A 14653-nucleotide genomic window follows, 5' to 3' on the forward strand; every position below is an offset into this window, starting at 1 on the left:
ACAAAACAAAACAAAAAACCCAGAAAAAAAAGAAAGAGCAGCCAGCAGCCAGTGTGAGCTTGCCAGCATTACATCTCTGTTCAGCAGCAGGGATTAAGAGAGTGTCTGAAAAGGAGTCACTGAGATCCCAAGCTGACTCTCCCCTCTCCCTTGTGTTAATTTAAATGCTGGTTAATTACACGTGTCACACCAGCAGGGTACGATCACACCCCTGGAGGGCCTTTCCCCTGAGTGCTGTTGTGCTTCTCAGAGCACAGATGAAGAGGAGAAGCTGACTTGAGCCTCTACCCTAAAGATTTGTCTCCTACTCTAGGCCTAGGGACTGCGAGCTACTGTAAGAGTCTAAATGAGGGGTGCAGGACTCCAGGGGCTCTCCGAAATGCAGTTTATTCCATCCAAGGTGTCACAGCAGCCCAGGGCTGTGGGTGACAGAGCTGGGCCCACAGCTGTCAGCTCCAGCTGCAGGCAGGCCTGGACACCCTTTGGTTTTGGTTACATTGCATTATATACTTTTCTTTTGGTTACACTGCATTATTTTGTAACCAAACAATTATTTTGTAACCAAACTTTTCTTTTGGTTACAATGCATTATATACTTTTCATTGCTGAGCATCTTAATACAGTAGAACCAATCTATACCTTAACTATTACCTATAGCCTATCATAACTACTATAATTACCATATTCATGTTACTGTTCTCCAGTCACTAAAAGTTAGTACATTACAGTTTAAGCTAAAGTTGTGTTTTTAGTTTTCTTGAAGTGGAAAATTCTGGGACCTTTTTTCTACTTGCACCTTTGCTGGCTTGTTTGCCTGTGCTCTCTTTCTGCTTGGTAAAAACATCTTCTTGTTTGAGGTGGGTTTATCCTTTGCTCTAAGCCATAAAACCCCTTCTAACTAACACACCCTTTGCCTCCTTGGTTATGCAGTAAGACTGGCTGAGCAATTCTTTTCTTCTATATCAAAACTTGTTTCCATCTCTATTCCTTCATCAGACTCTACATTTAAAAATCTTTCTGCCAAGCACACATATCTGTGAGACTTTCTTGTCAAACTTTCATCCTTCCCAACAAGCTACTATGGCAAAACCAAAATTCTGACAGAAGTACAGTATGCATTTACAGTATGTAAACATGAACCTGCAGCTTTAGTTTCCCAGCAGTGGACATTTGCAATTTTTTACCTAAAACTTTTCTGGGGAAAGGAAAATGAACAGACCTGACGACTGAAACACCTCAGAGTAGTCAAATGGAGCATCAAGGGCATCCTCCTAGCACCTGTCTTGGAGATATTTATATGCACTAATGAGATCCCATCTCAGTCACCTCTAGACTGAACAGACCCATCTCTTTCCCTGAGTGCTTTCGTTGTTGTGACCCTTTGTGCTCCAGTGATGCCCTCCAATAATGTGGATTTTTCCCATTATACAGTATGCCTACCTGAGTGAGTGCCCAAATTTCAGGGGGATGGAAGAGAAGATTTTGAGGCTGCTGCCCACCTTCTGGTACATAACAAACTGGAGTGAGGGGAATGCAGGAGCTGCCAGCCAGGATTGTGCTCTGGGGGCAGAACTGGAACAAGTGCTGGCCATGGGCAGCCTGGTGGCTGTGGAGCCAACCAAGGCTTGTTGTTGCCAACACACTGAGAAAAAGCAAGATGTGAATGGAAAAGGGGCCATGGAGGCAAGGCAGCATTTTCGGGGACAAAAATCCTTGTTCTAGGACACAACAAATAAAAGGCAGCATCAGCACGGAAGTGGGTGTGAAGTGATGGCCAAAGGTTGATTTGTTTCATTACTACTATTACTCTTGCTATTTCTGTTATTACTATTACATTAACATTATTTCTATTGCACTGTTGTTATTGCTATTGCATTACTGTTGTGGAAAATGCATATTTTATGATTGGTTTTTTGCAAATATTAAAATGAATATTACATGTGTTTTGTTAGAAAGTCGTGCTGTGTTAATTTTCTGAAGTAGTGTGTTAAACATAGTTTTAGGTTATAACATAAGGTTGAAATAGAAACTATGCTATGTAAGATACCTTTTTAAAGAGAGAACTCGCACTGAGATAGCAGCCACAGGACATCTAAGTCTTTCACAAAAAGAGAATTTATTGCTCTCTTTTCGAGCTCTTTTCGCCTCGCTCAGCCCTGAAGACGCCGTCAGGATTAGGAGAAAGAAGTTGACGCAGACCAGACAGAATCCTGTGTTTGAATGGAATTTGTGCATCATGTATGAGCTGTATGAATATGCAACAGATTATGGTTTTAAATGGTTAATTCTCTGTTAACGTGTGTCCTTTTCCGGGCTTATGCTACCCAGAAAAAGGTACCCGGACCGTCCGTAACTCTTTGTTTTCATTGTCTCCTATTGTCCTAAATCCTAATTATCCAAATTTTAATTACTCTAAATACACTACTATTTTTATAACCACTTTATCACTATTAAACTTTTAAATTCCAAACCCAAGCGATTTGCCCTTTTTCGCGCTGCTATTATTCCCATCCTTATTACCTACTCGCATTTTACTATCCCTCGGCCGCTCCCTTCGTGCCCCGGGAGCGCTTCCCGGGCCGGCGCCGCTTCCTTCCCGTGGCGCGGGCACGTCACAGCCGGCCCCGCCCGCGGCCCGGCCGAGCTCCGCAGGTGCGTGCGGGACCGCCTGGGCTCCGCGGGGCTTGGCTCCTCGGCGCGCTGCTCCGCCGGGATGCGGCTCCCTCGGCACGCAGCAGCCCCCGGGATGCGGCTCTGCTCCCCCGGGATGCGGTACCCTGGCTCCGTGTCGCCGCGGAGGGTCCGGGTACAGGTTTGCGGATATCGCCGTCACCTGGCGGGCCGGCTGCTTGCTGGGGAGAGGGAGGAGGCCTCTGGATACGCTGTACCCTGCTGGGCGGGGGGTTTCGCTCGCAAGTTTCCAAATGGAAATGTTTAAAACTCTTGTTATGTGGTATGGCTATAATGTATATAATGCCTGCATAAACATACGTACACACACGCACACACGCATATATATGTATGTGGATGTGTATATGTATATGTATATGTATGTGTGTATAGATACATATATGTATGTATGTACATGTATATATGTATATATGTGTGTACATATATGTATGTATGTAAATGTATATATGTGTATATATACGTATATATGTATGTGTATATATGTGTGTATATACATACACGTATGTATGTAAATATATATGTATATATATGTATATATATACGTATATATGTATGTATGTATATGTATATATGAATATATATGTGTGTATGTATGCATATATGTATGTATGTAAATGTGTATTTATATATGTGTACATATACATATATGTATCTATGTATATGTGTATATATGTATATATATACACATAATACATACATGTGTAGATATATACATCTGCATGTATATGTAGGCATTATAAACATTGTAGATATGTAACATAATAAATAGTTTTAAACATTTATATTTGGAAACTTTTGAGTGAAACCACCCAAGCCCTGCCAGCTTGTATATATATATATATATATATATATATATATGTCTATATATATGTATATATATTTGTGTGTATATATATATATACACATATAAAAATTATAATTGCTATTATAATTTTTATACTTATTTATATCTATAATATATTTTCAGATTTATCTTTCACATGTACACACAGAAAAATATGTATCATATTTTGTGTATGGTTATATGTATAGGCACACAAATGTGTATATTGTATGTAAACATTATTTGTAATATATTTCATATCATCTATTTATATGCATATTTGTAGGTATATGTGTATATGTATGTATGCATATATGTGTATATATAATGTATAATGTATAATGTATACATAATGCATATATGTATAGCATAGGGATTATATGTATATGCAATTTATGTTAATATATGTGTGTATTTGTATATACACATATATTAACATAAATTTGTATACATATATATATGTCCATATACATATATATACTCATGCAAATATTGGTATGAATATATATATATGTATAGGTATGTATATATATACATGTATATATGTGTATACTTAAAATGTACAAGCTGTACATGTAAATAAAATATATACATATCAATATATTGATATGTATCAATATAATATACAATGTCATTATATACATAATATACTGTATCATTATATACATAATATATATTTAAATACAGTAGCATTAATATAATTATTCATACAATACACCTAAGCAATATTGTGTATTAATGGCATATTAATATTACCTTAATATGACCTACATAAATATTAATATGTATTATATCAGCAATATCCTATATTTTAATGTTATTGCTGTGTTTGTTGATATGATAACATTATAGGCTCTGTAGCATGTAAGATAATATAATTTCATGAGATACATGGTTACATATAAAATATTGTATGCTATGTTCTATAATATATATGTATATATTATCCTCTATTATGCTATTTTTAATAATTATTTTTAAGCTTAGCTTAAATTATTATTAATTAATAATAAGCTTTTAAGCTTAGCTTAAATTATTATTAATTATTAAATTAATTATTTTTAAGCTTAGCTATTTTTAAAATTAGTAACTTAAATTATGGTAGTAGTGTGTTGTTTTGTGCAAGTTCTGTACAGTATTGAGCACAGGCCATTACAGCAACCTGTTGGGTGTAATTTAAATTATCTGGGATTTGGAGTGTGGCCCTGGACCAGATTCTGGGATGCACTTCCATGGCTCATCCCTCTAATTTGGAGGGATTACTGAGCAAAATGTGTTGACAAATGTGACACTTCCATCTTTTCTGGGATGGAATGCAATGTCTTTGTGGCATTTTCCCCCGGTTACTGTAGGAGAAAATGCATGGAAACATTCACTGATTGATGCATAGCATCACCCCACAGACATAGCTGGTATTGCCGATGATACCTTTGAATTTTGAGCTGCTGCAAGAACCTGATTCTCCCTGAAGGACGTCTAGAGTTATGAGCACGTGCAAACAGTTTTCCTTGTGTTTTGCAGGCCTCCTCTGAGTTTCTGGTGGGGTAAAAGCTGCTTGGGGATCTCCACAGCTGCAGGGTTTGCTGTCCCCACTCACGTGGGCTCCCTGGTCTCTGTCACCTGTTTTCCTATTCAGCATTTCCTTGGTAGGTAATCGAATGCAGACTGCCAGAAAATTTAGTTTCCTTGATGGCCCAAGCTGATTTTGAATGAGGGACAAGAGGAGACAGGTGTTTTGAATGCCATCAACATGCATTCTGATAGTTGCACCTACTTTCTCCCCCCATTCTCTTTCAGCTGTTACTTGAAAGGTAAATACTTCAAGGGAAAAAATATCCATGCTTGTCTTTCCTTGATTGATGCTGAGATTAAGTTTATACAGATACTTACCTCATCTAAATAATGGATGGTTTTAGTGTCACAACTTAATTTTCCTGCAGATGAGGATTTATTGGGTGTTGTAAATTCAGTTAATGGGAATTGAGTCCAACTTGGCTTTGCAAAATAGAGCATGGGCCAAGCCCAGACTCAAAAGAATAATTTGTTAAATCTGTAGCATTGTGGTCTAGGGGAAGGTAAATTCTCAAGTTTGCAAGCATCCTTCTTTGCATTTATGTGTTCATTTTTTTCCCTCAAGCAAATCTTTATAATTGGGGGTAGTCTAGAGAGAGATCCAGAATAATGATATGGGAAGTTTTGTGCATTTTAGTGTCTTTGGTATAATTTTTCTTAGGTGAATAAGTAGAAAGACAGGACTCTGTTTTCTCTAGGTTATTTGTAAAAACATCCAGCCAGAGTCATATTAGCCATGGAAACAGCAGATTCTTCTGGTCAGTGAAAATTTGCTGCTGGATTCTGATGGTGGAATTTCTTGTAATTACATAAAATTGAAGAAAAAGTTAAGGCACTGCTGGCTGATTTTTTTTTTTTTTTTTTTTTTGGTGGAATCTCATAGCTTAGGTACTGAAACTGTTTTGTTCATTCCTCTTCAGCTGATGTTTTGGTTGTTGTTGTCCTCAGGACAGCAGAGCATGGAGGGATCAAAAAGCAGCTATATAGGACTAAACTGGAGCTGTTTTAAGCACATATATGTGGAAAGGAGAATGTGATCTATGGAAATCTTTGCTTTTTTCATTCTACTATCCAAAAAAACCAATTTGAGACCATCTTCCTCATTTGGAAGGCTTGCTAGGCTGGCAACAAAAGTGTTGTTAAAAAACTTGTCAGCAAGCAGACCCTTTTTTTTGCCCCCGTTTTTTATCTTGCATGTGAGCAGGCCAACATGCTGTAAATACCTCATGCCAAAACTGCATCTGTTCTGTTCTTGCATGTGCTGTGAGTTTAAAAATTTTCCGCGTCTGACTGAGGCTCTTCCTGCCATCCAGATCTGCATGTTTCCAAAAGGTGCCAAGCTTGCCTGTACATTTAACATGCAGAATCCCAGGCAGTTGTATTTCCACCTTGCTAAGTGAAACAAATGCAGTAGCTGCCAAGGACTGTGACCTTTGGCAGTGTGTGCTGTGCCAGTCGCTGCTCAGTGACAGGAATTTTACTGCTCTGCCCCTTGCAGCTGACTCTTACTAATAGCTGCTGTCTTTTGGCTGTGCAGGAAGATTGGTGGAGCAGTGCCCTGTCACCCATTTGATTTTTTTCCTTGTGGTTGTGGCTTAGAAATACAGTATTTAAAGTTCAGAGTCCACTGCAGTGTTCTTCCTTAGCGGTTATTCTGGATAAACTCTCCTCTTAGAAAAAGGCTTTGTGGCATCAGTTCTGAGAGATCCAGTTAAGAAGAAGAGCACTGGGTTCTTTTTAACTAAACATCCTAAATTGGGCCTAGCAGTTGCAATGAGATCCTCCTCACTCTTTAGCTGCTGGAAATTGTGACATCAGGTTGTGTGTTTAGCTTTAGATAATAGAGCTACAGGTAAGTCAGGCCTGAAACTGAGCAGAAGCAGTTTGGCTTTGGGTAAAAGGGATTCAGTTTGGTTTTCCCAGTGTAAATTCTGATATCAGGTGTCATGTCTGCAGATAATGATGATGCAGACTCCCTTTGGCTTCCTTCTTTGTCCCTCATTCTTGTAGAGGTCACGTTAAGACAAAAGTTTGGAGGAAGCAGTGTTGCTGTTAATGACATTATGAGCAGAAGACTTTAAGACTCCAGGGTGGCACCCTTCAATAACACTTATTCAGACTTTCTCAAAGGAATCACAAACCCATCAATTAATTTGCTGTTGCTGGAAGGACTTGAGGCAGTACGAATACTTTTAATATTACCAAGTTAAATCAACTTGAGCTTTTTACTCACTGCAGAACACATTGTATTAATATTCTGATTAGGCACAGATTAGGTTTTTTTTGATGGAATAATTTGGGTAAGTAGACTATGTCAAACGCTGCAGCAAGATTACAGAGGTTCAAAGCACAGCACTTTGCATTTTTAAATATGTAATTCCAGCTGGCATCTGTGGAGCTGGAACAGCATAGTGCATTTATGTCAGCATTTGTGTTAGGGAATTTAAAAGAGGCATTTCGACAAGATAACGTAGGTGTTTTGTTGTTCTTTTCTTCTTTTTTTTTAATGGAACTGCTGCTTTTCAAGCTGCACAATGTTTCTGGCCTGCCACACAGTAAACCCACCTCCCTGATGAATGTGTTGATAGTGTGGGCATAAAAACCCTGGGATGAATGTTTTGGCTGTGTGTGATTTAGAGCCACCACAGAAGCGTCGCGTTTGTCCTGGCATTAAATTTCATGAGCTATAACTTGGAACAACTCAGAGTTGTTTTTTTTTTTTTTCTGCCTGAAACAGGATGATGGTGCTCTGTTTCCTGAGCAGAGCCCTGCCACGAGCCAGGCATTCACCCAGCCCACTGGGGAGGCAACTCTGCTCAGCCAGCATGAATAAACCAATCTTGACTTTATTCACCAAGGTAAGAGCTGTTCACACAATGGAGCTGGGCAAGACTCTATGTTTGTCAGCTCTGAAACACAGGAATTACAGGTTAAATGGCTTGTCCTTCCCTTTTTTTCCCCCCCATTCAAAGTAGTGTTGGTTGTTTTACTTAGTGGGTTTCTGCACACCAGGCTTTGCTGCACAGTCCTGCTCTCATTGTAAGACTTAGCAATCAACAAATATTTCAGGAAAGTTTTGCCTCTGTGACTCTGTGGTTCATTTACTAGTTGAAGATTTGGCCTGGCTGCCAGAGTTTCACCCTGAAAATGGAGAGCAGAGATGAAATGTTACACACAATCTGCCAACCACAAGCATCAGCAGTCAAAGCAGGCTCTTCAAAGTGCTCATGTTTGATTTCAGCACCACCTGTGAGACTGTAAAATGTATTCAATTAGTGTTGGGAGCACATGAGGGAAAAGTAGATTTTCTTTTACCCTCTTTTTTGCTTTATTGGCAGTGGAAAAATAGGTGTAGAATTGAGGAAGCGAAGGGAGCCAACTCACCCTTATTGATCAGCATCGAACTCCGATTTATTGATCCAGTATGCACACTTTTATATCGTGTTAATTAAGTTCATACATATTGCAAAACCTGAGCTCATTATTGGCTACAGATTACATACCAACCCCTCCTTTTGTTTTCAATACCTGTGGTTTCTTATTGAGACCAAAACTTGTTTTTCTCATCCTGTTATTGACTGTTCTCAAGGCCTCCATGTTTGTCACTCTGCTTTCCAATCACTATCCAAGGACAAGGTATTTACTTGTTATTAAAAAACAAGCCTGAGAACTTTGCTGTTTACAGGAATGGCCTGAGAACTTGGTGCTTACAGCTGCCTTTTACTTTTTAATCAGCTGTATATTTTCATGGCCTTTTTTTCCTTCAAGCCATGTCTGAGCAAAATTCTCCAACATAGAATTCCTAGGCATATTTAGAAAACAGATGAGATGAGCAGGAAGGGTCATTTGTGGTGTGTCACATTCCATGAATTGTTTTCAATTATTACCTGCATAGTTCTGCACTTTATGGCACAGGGTGGGTTATGCTGAATTTATGTAGTTGTTGCAGCTTTTAAGAGGAGAATAACTACAAATGCAAAGCACTGAGAGTGCTGACATCAGTGTGGTGGTTTTAGCTATGATTAAAATAATTTCCTCCTCCTGCACAGTGTTTTTTCATTCCATCCATAACCATACAGGAGTGTGGAAACTGTGTGACAAATGAATAGGTTAAAAATAATAGGTCAGCATCCATTTAATAATCAGAACTATACTTTAAAGTTGCAGCTTTCTCTCCTCGTGCCCAGTTCAGCCTCAACTAATTCATAATTCAAATGGGGTAAGGTAGGGAATAATGCTCTTACCTTTGGGTTAAAAATTGGAAAAAAATTCTCTTTGTGTCATAAAATTCCTAATTAGTAAGGCACTGTATGAAATCAAATTTTCTAGTAGCAGATTTCCAGCACTTCTCTAAAATGGCCTTTTGTTGGAGGTGTTTTTTGACTCTAAATGTTTACTGCTAACTTTAAATGTTCACTGGCAATGGCAAAGAAAAGTGCAGTCTATTAAAAAAATCTAATCTACATTGTTAGTTTATGCTAATTGACCCCTTGTTTGTCTCCTTATTTTTAATAAGGTGAAAAGAGGAGAAAGCAGAAGGGAGTTACGACTTCTGGATCAAACTGATGGAAACTTACCAAATGGGTTTCCCCTTGCAGTCCCCTTTTCTGACCACCCCAGCAACATTTCCTTATACAAATCTACTTCTAGAAAAGATTTCACTCTTTGTTAAAATAATTCACTTCTGATTTTAAGCCAGTACCACCTAGTGCTTAAGCTTGCCATGAGAGTAAAAACGATATTTTTTCCTGAAAGTTAGCCATCTTTACCAAATGCATTTATGTGCCTGGTATGTTGGGAAGCTCTCCACAGGCCTAGAGGAACCAAGTGTGTCCTGGTTTAACTGGGTGGAGTTTTTGGGGGTTTTTTTGTGTGTTACAAAACTGATGTGCAGGGTTCTGGGTCCATCCTTTCAGTCACTAGTATCTGTTAAACCAAAAGCAGCCAAGACTATGAAGAACACAGCACTTCAGTGTCCTGCATAGGTTTTCAGAGCACAAGGGCTTGTCCATGTGGGAAAGGCAGTTTAGGTTGGATCTAAATAAAAGCAGAGTGTTTCACCCGAAGTAATTCACATTACTGGAAATTTCACATTGCAGGAAATAAAAAGTAGCTGTTTCAGATTAACTTCACATTTAAACAAGCTCAAGGAAGACTTTTCAGTGGGAGAATGAGAAGAAGATCTTTTCCAGCCGTGGGAGGTGTTTTGGGGCAGAGGAACAGAGCAGTCATGTTCACCTCCATGTACTTTGCCGTGTGAATTTTATGGGCCAAATTTTGCTGTTGCAAACATTGGAGCAGCATGCCTTCATATGAATTACGTTTTCAGCTACAGCCTGGGTGGTCAGCAGAACTCAGATGGGGCAGTTTTCAGAAATGTGAGGGGTTTTTTTACCTCATCACAGGTTAAGACACTGAAGGTGTTTGCTAGTTCTCTTTTCTGGAGGTTACTTTCCTTCCAGCTCTGCAGTTTGGAGAGGATCCTGCTTAATTTCTTCCAGGCAAAGCCACCCAGTGTTAAATTGCCTTCTTTTCCCATTTGAGTTGAGGCAAGTGTCCTGATCTGAGACAGGCTGGAAGTTCCTTGTGTGGCTTTCTCATTCCTCTTTTAGCAGGAGTGGTACCTGCAGCTGTCTTCATTTGGTGATGACAGTGCTTTCAGATCATCTGCTTTTAGAAAACTGTCAAATTTGCTCCATGAGAAATGCAATAGCAAATGTAAAATAATTAAATTCAGTGGCTAGATAGTTTGTTGGGGCTTTTTTTTCTTCATATTGCACTGATAAGTAAAGTTTTGGAAAGCCCTAAGGCAGGGTCCTTGGTGCAGGGAAGGGAACCTGAATTTACAGTAATGAATGTAATGCCTGTGTGTGTTATTTCACAGTACAAACAACTTTTGTGTTTTCGTGCATGCTTTAAGCTACTCTGAATGTTTTCATTTAGAAACCATGCCCTCTGTGTGATGAAGCAAAAGAAGTTCTTGAGCCATACAAGAGAAGGGTAATGTATGGAAATTCTGTATATATTTTCTATATGGAAAGAACAGTTAATCATGATTCATTATTTGTAAAAAGAAAATTGCTTGGATTTATTTGCATGTGTTATTCTTTCATGGATGACCTCTTCAAGACAATTTCAGCACTGATTTACATAAAACTCATTATCCAAAAGCATTTTGTGATAATGCTACTCAAATAAGTATTGGCAAACTAAACCAATATAAACTATGTTACAGAAGTTCTTGAAAATACTCCTTTTGCAAATACTGTTGCCTTGTCTGAAGGAGGAGTTTGCAACTTCTATGAGCCAGGATGTGTTTTGGGAAGGATGTAACTAAGTGGGGCTTTGAATATTTGAACTATGTGGCTGCAGTTTTTGCCGTTTCTCAGCCAGGTTTTTGATGTCTCTGTTGAAGGATGAAACTTTTAATGGCAGCATTGTGAGCTGTTGCACTCTGCTGCCTGTTTTGTTCCCAGCTGTGTGTTTGTTGTTGATGTTGCTGCCCACAGGAGAGTGGAACAATAATACTCTGGGATAGGGAGGGAGTCCCTTGTGGAGAGGCAGCCAAGGCTACATATATTTTGTACTCAAAAACAAACAGGCTACAGCACAAAGAATGAACCCACAAGCTTCAGGAAAGCAGCCTTGCATTTCTGAGGAAAGCACTGATCAGAAGACAAGCAGGTTTTGTTTTACAGTGTCCAGTAGGAACTGCCATGTCTCTTCTCTGCCACAGTTCATTCTGCAGGAGGTGGATATCACCCTTCCAGAGAACACAGCCTGGTATGATAAATACAAATATGACATACCTGTTTTTCACTTAAATGGGAAGTTCCTCATGAAGCACCGAGTCGACGTTCCGAAGTTTGAGGACCGGCTTAGGAAGCTGGAGCTGCGAAGTGAGGGAAACCAGTGAAGAAAAGGCAGCTGCTCTGAGGCAGATCTGAAAGGTGAAAAGAACTTTGTGAACAAAAACCAAAACATATTCATTATCTGGCCTTAAATTTATTAGGACATATGAGTGTGAAAAGCTTGAGTGGCTCGTGTTCTGTTTTGTATTGATCACCCAGCCCAGCTGCACCAGGAGTCACTTTTCCTATGCTGTTCATTTGCTGCTCTCCTGGGCTGCTTTTTGTTCTCTGACAGAATAAAAGCAGCTCCACAACAGCAGATGAAGTGAACTCTGTTTGTGTGGGGCTGGCATGGCCATGTTTGGGTGGTGGTACAGGGGTGGTTTCTCTGAGAAGCTGCTGGAAGCTTCCCCTGTGTCCCACTGAGCCAACCAGCTCCAGGGTGGATCCTCTGGCCACATCTGAGACCATCAGTGGTGAGGAGGAGGAAGGAGAGAATGTTTAATAAAACGACGATAAACCCTGTTCTCCATCTCCCTGAACCACTGAGGGGAAGGAGGAAGAGAAAATTGAGAGTGGAGTTAAGCTTTGGAAGAAGGGAAGGGTGGGATAAAGGAGTTTTAAAGATTTAGTTTCTTTGTCTTCATCCTACTGTGATTTGATTGGTAATAAACTAATTTCCCTAAGTCTCTTTTCTCTGTGTTCTCATCTCAACCCAGGAGCCTTTTATTGTATTTTCCCTCCTCTGCCCAGCTTGTGAAGGGACTGATGGGGTGACTTTTGTGGTTGTGTGGCATCCAGCCAGGATCAGTGTTTAAAAGATGATTAGCACGTGTAGATGGAGATTAGATGTGTAGGAGAATTCCTTGAAGAAGGAGCCCATCCTAAATGATAATTCAAATTAGAAAATAGGGCATTTACTGTTAAGTTAAAAGGGCACTTGATTAAAGACCACACACTCTCACTGGAATTGTATCTGTAAAATGATCATCACAATTTGATACAGTTATTGCTAACACCTCGCACTGAATTGTTTATTTTTCACATTTCAGTTCTGTCTGCCACACAGCTGCAAATCCATTTATCATGTGGCAAGAAAGCCATTTTTTCCAAGGATTGCTGCAGTTACATTAGTTACATAGGCAATGCAGGCCTGTGAAGGAGACAGAATGCCCAAGTTAAACATATTTTCAGGAAGTAGAGAATGACAGATTCAGGAAAAGACAACCATTTTAGGTTAAATAATCTGTAACAGACTACAGAAAGTTGCTGGTATTTTTGATGTACTCAATAGATTCTTTAACACAGAAACTAATCCCTACCTGCTGCATTTTTGTGCTTCTTATGGTGATACTCAGTCTTTTCTTCTCACTAGGAATTTAAGCAGGTTCACTTGACAGATGTATCTTCACAGAGGGAAGAATCCAGATGCAATGCCTGGCTGGAACAGCAAACTGAAATACAGCAGGATTCAAGAAGGGCTCTAAGTTTTGGAGTATGGTTTAATGAAAAGTCAGCTGATGGGAAAATGGGCTTCATGGCCTCATCCTGCAGTGTCTTTAGCATTTGACAATTATTTGCAATCTAGTTTTGATGTAATCCTCAAGATTAAAAATTTCTGGGGAGTAGTGAGTAAGAAATTAAAACTTTTCTCCAGCTTAGCAGCTTCAGTCCATTCAGGCTGGGGTCTGAAACTATCCAAGGTTTCCCAGGAGGGAGAACTGTGCCATTTTTATAGCAGAGAACTTGAGGTAAGTTCAGCCAGATCATGGATCTACAGAGTTTTTCATCACCATTAGCAGAACAGGGCTCTAGAGACAAAAACTTCTATACTTTCTGCAGTTCGTGATGCTACAGTCAAAATTCTGATTGTTTCATGAGTTACTGTTAAATAAAAGATCTGAATTATCTCTGTATCAGCAAGTGCCACTTGCCTCTCTTCTGTGATTTGAGATGCTTTCTGAGGGCCCAGGTTTTTTCCTTACTGAGGTTTTTGTGATAAGAGAACTGCATGGAGCACTTGTCAACCATACCTCAAGTGCTCTCCTGAAATGCAACAGCATTATCTCAAAGATAGGGACAATCATGTGGACTCACCCCACTTCCCAAAATACATAACTGACAGGGACTGGCAGGGCTCTCAGAGAGCTCTTTGCCTTTGTTTTATTTTAGTAAGGTCTGTTTTGGGAAGGAAAAAATAAAAAAAAAGAGGAAGCTGAAACCAAACTTCTTAATCATTTTAGAGTTGGTGAATCCCTTGTTCCTTTTTGTGTCAGACTGTGGAGAGTTTCATCTGTAGCCACTGCCAGATACTTTTCCCCCCATTTATTTTGTGAAGTGAATGATAACAGGATTTCCATAATAGCTTTTGTCCATTGCATAGCTTTTATGAGTGAGATTGAGCTTTTCCATTAGGGCTGTGCTGCCAAAGACCTTCCAGTGTCTTTACTGTTCTGCACTTTTAGGAGAGTGGAAACCCTCTTTTCATCAGCTTGGACACAGGGATAGGAGGTGGGAATGTGTCAACATGGAGTGTGGGTGGCACAGGCTCACCTTCATTTTCCAAAACCAGGAAAGGATGCATCCTATATAAATTTGAGATATTTTTTTCTCCTTCTTGAATGTAAGAAATGGAGCTGTCTCCCAGCGCATGCATCTCTCTAATCAAATGTGTTGAAGTATAACACAGATATTAAAAGAAGAAGGTATTTGCCCC

The 14653-nt window shown here is 39.4% G+C and overlaps 1 protein-coding gene across 1 annotated transcript; it reads left to right on the forward strand.

Annotated features, from left to right (window-relative positions):
* The first annotated feature begins 2611 nt into the window (after nt 1-2611).
* Nucleotides 2612-12594, forward strand: CZH5orf63 (chromosome Z C5orf63 homolog). Its single transcript, XM_058824024.1, has 5 exons — nt 2612-2652; nt 5036-5160; nt 7824-7944; nt 11030-11086; nt 11823-12594. The coding sequence occupies exons 3-5, from the start codon at nt 7825-7827 to the stop codon at nt 12000-12002; spliced, it is 357 nt and encodes a 118-aa protein (XP_058680007.1). The 5' UTR covers nt 2612-2652; nt 5036-5160; nt 7824; the 3' UTR covers nt 12003-12594.
* Nucleotides 12595-14653: the final 2059 nt, after the last annotated feature.

The sequence above is a fragment of the Ammospiza caudacuta genome, chromosome Z (assembly GCF_027887145.1).
Source record: "Ammospiza caudacuta isolate bAmmCau1 chromosome Z, bAmmCau1.pri, whole genome shotgun sequence".
NCBI lineage: Eukaryota > Metazoa > Chordata > Aves > Passeriformes > Passerellidae > Ammospiza > Ammospiza caudacuta.

What these genes read in the sequence shown, in the direction of transcription:
- CZH5orf63 (XM_058824024.1), top strand. Translation starts at nt 7,825, where the DNA reads ATGATGGTGCTCTGTTTCCTGAGCAGAGCCCTGCCACGAGCCAGGCAT. An exon ending in TCTTGACTTTATTCACCAAG is followed by an intron (nt 7,945 to 11,029) that starts GTAAGAGCTGTT and finishes GTTTTCATTTAG; the next exon opens with AAACCATGCCCTCTGTGTGA. An exon ending in TTGAGCCATACAAGAGAAGG is followed by an intron (nt 11,087 to 11,822) that starts GTAATGTATGGA and finishes TCTCTGCCACAG; the next exon opens with TTCATTCTGCAGGAGGTGGA.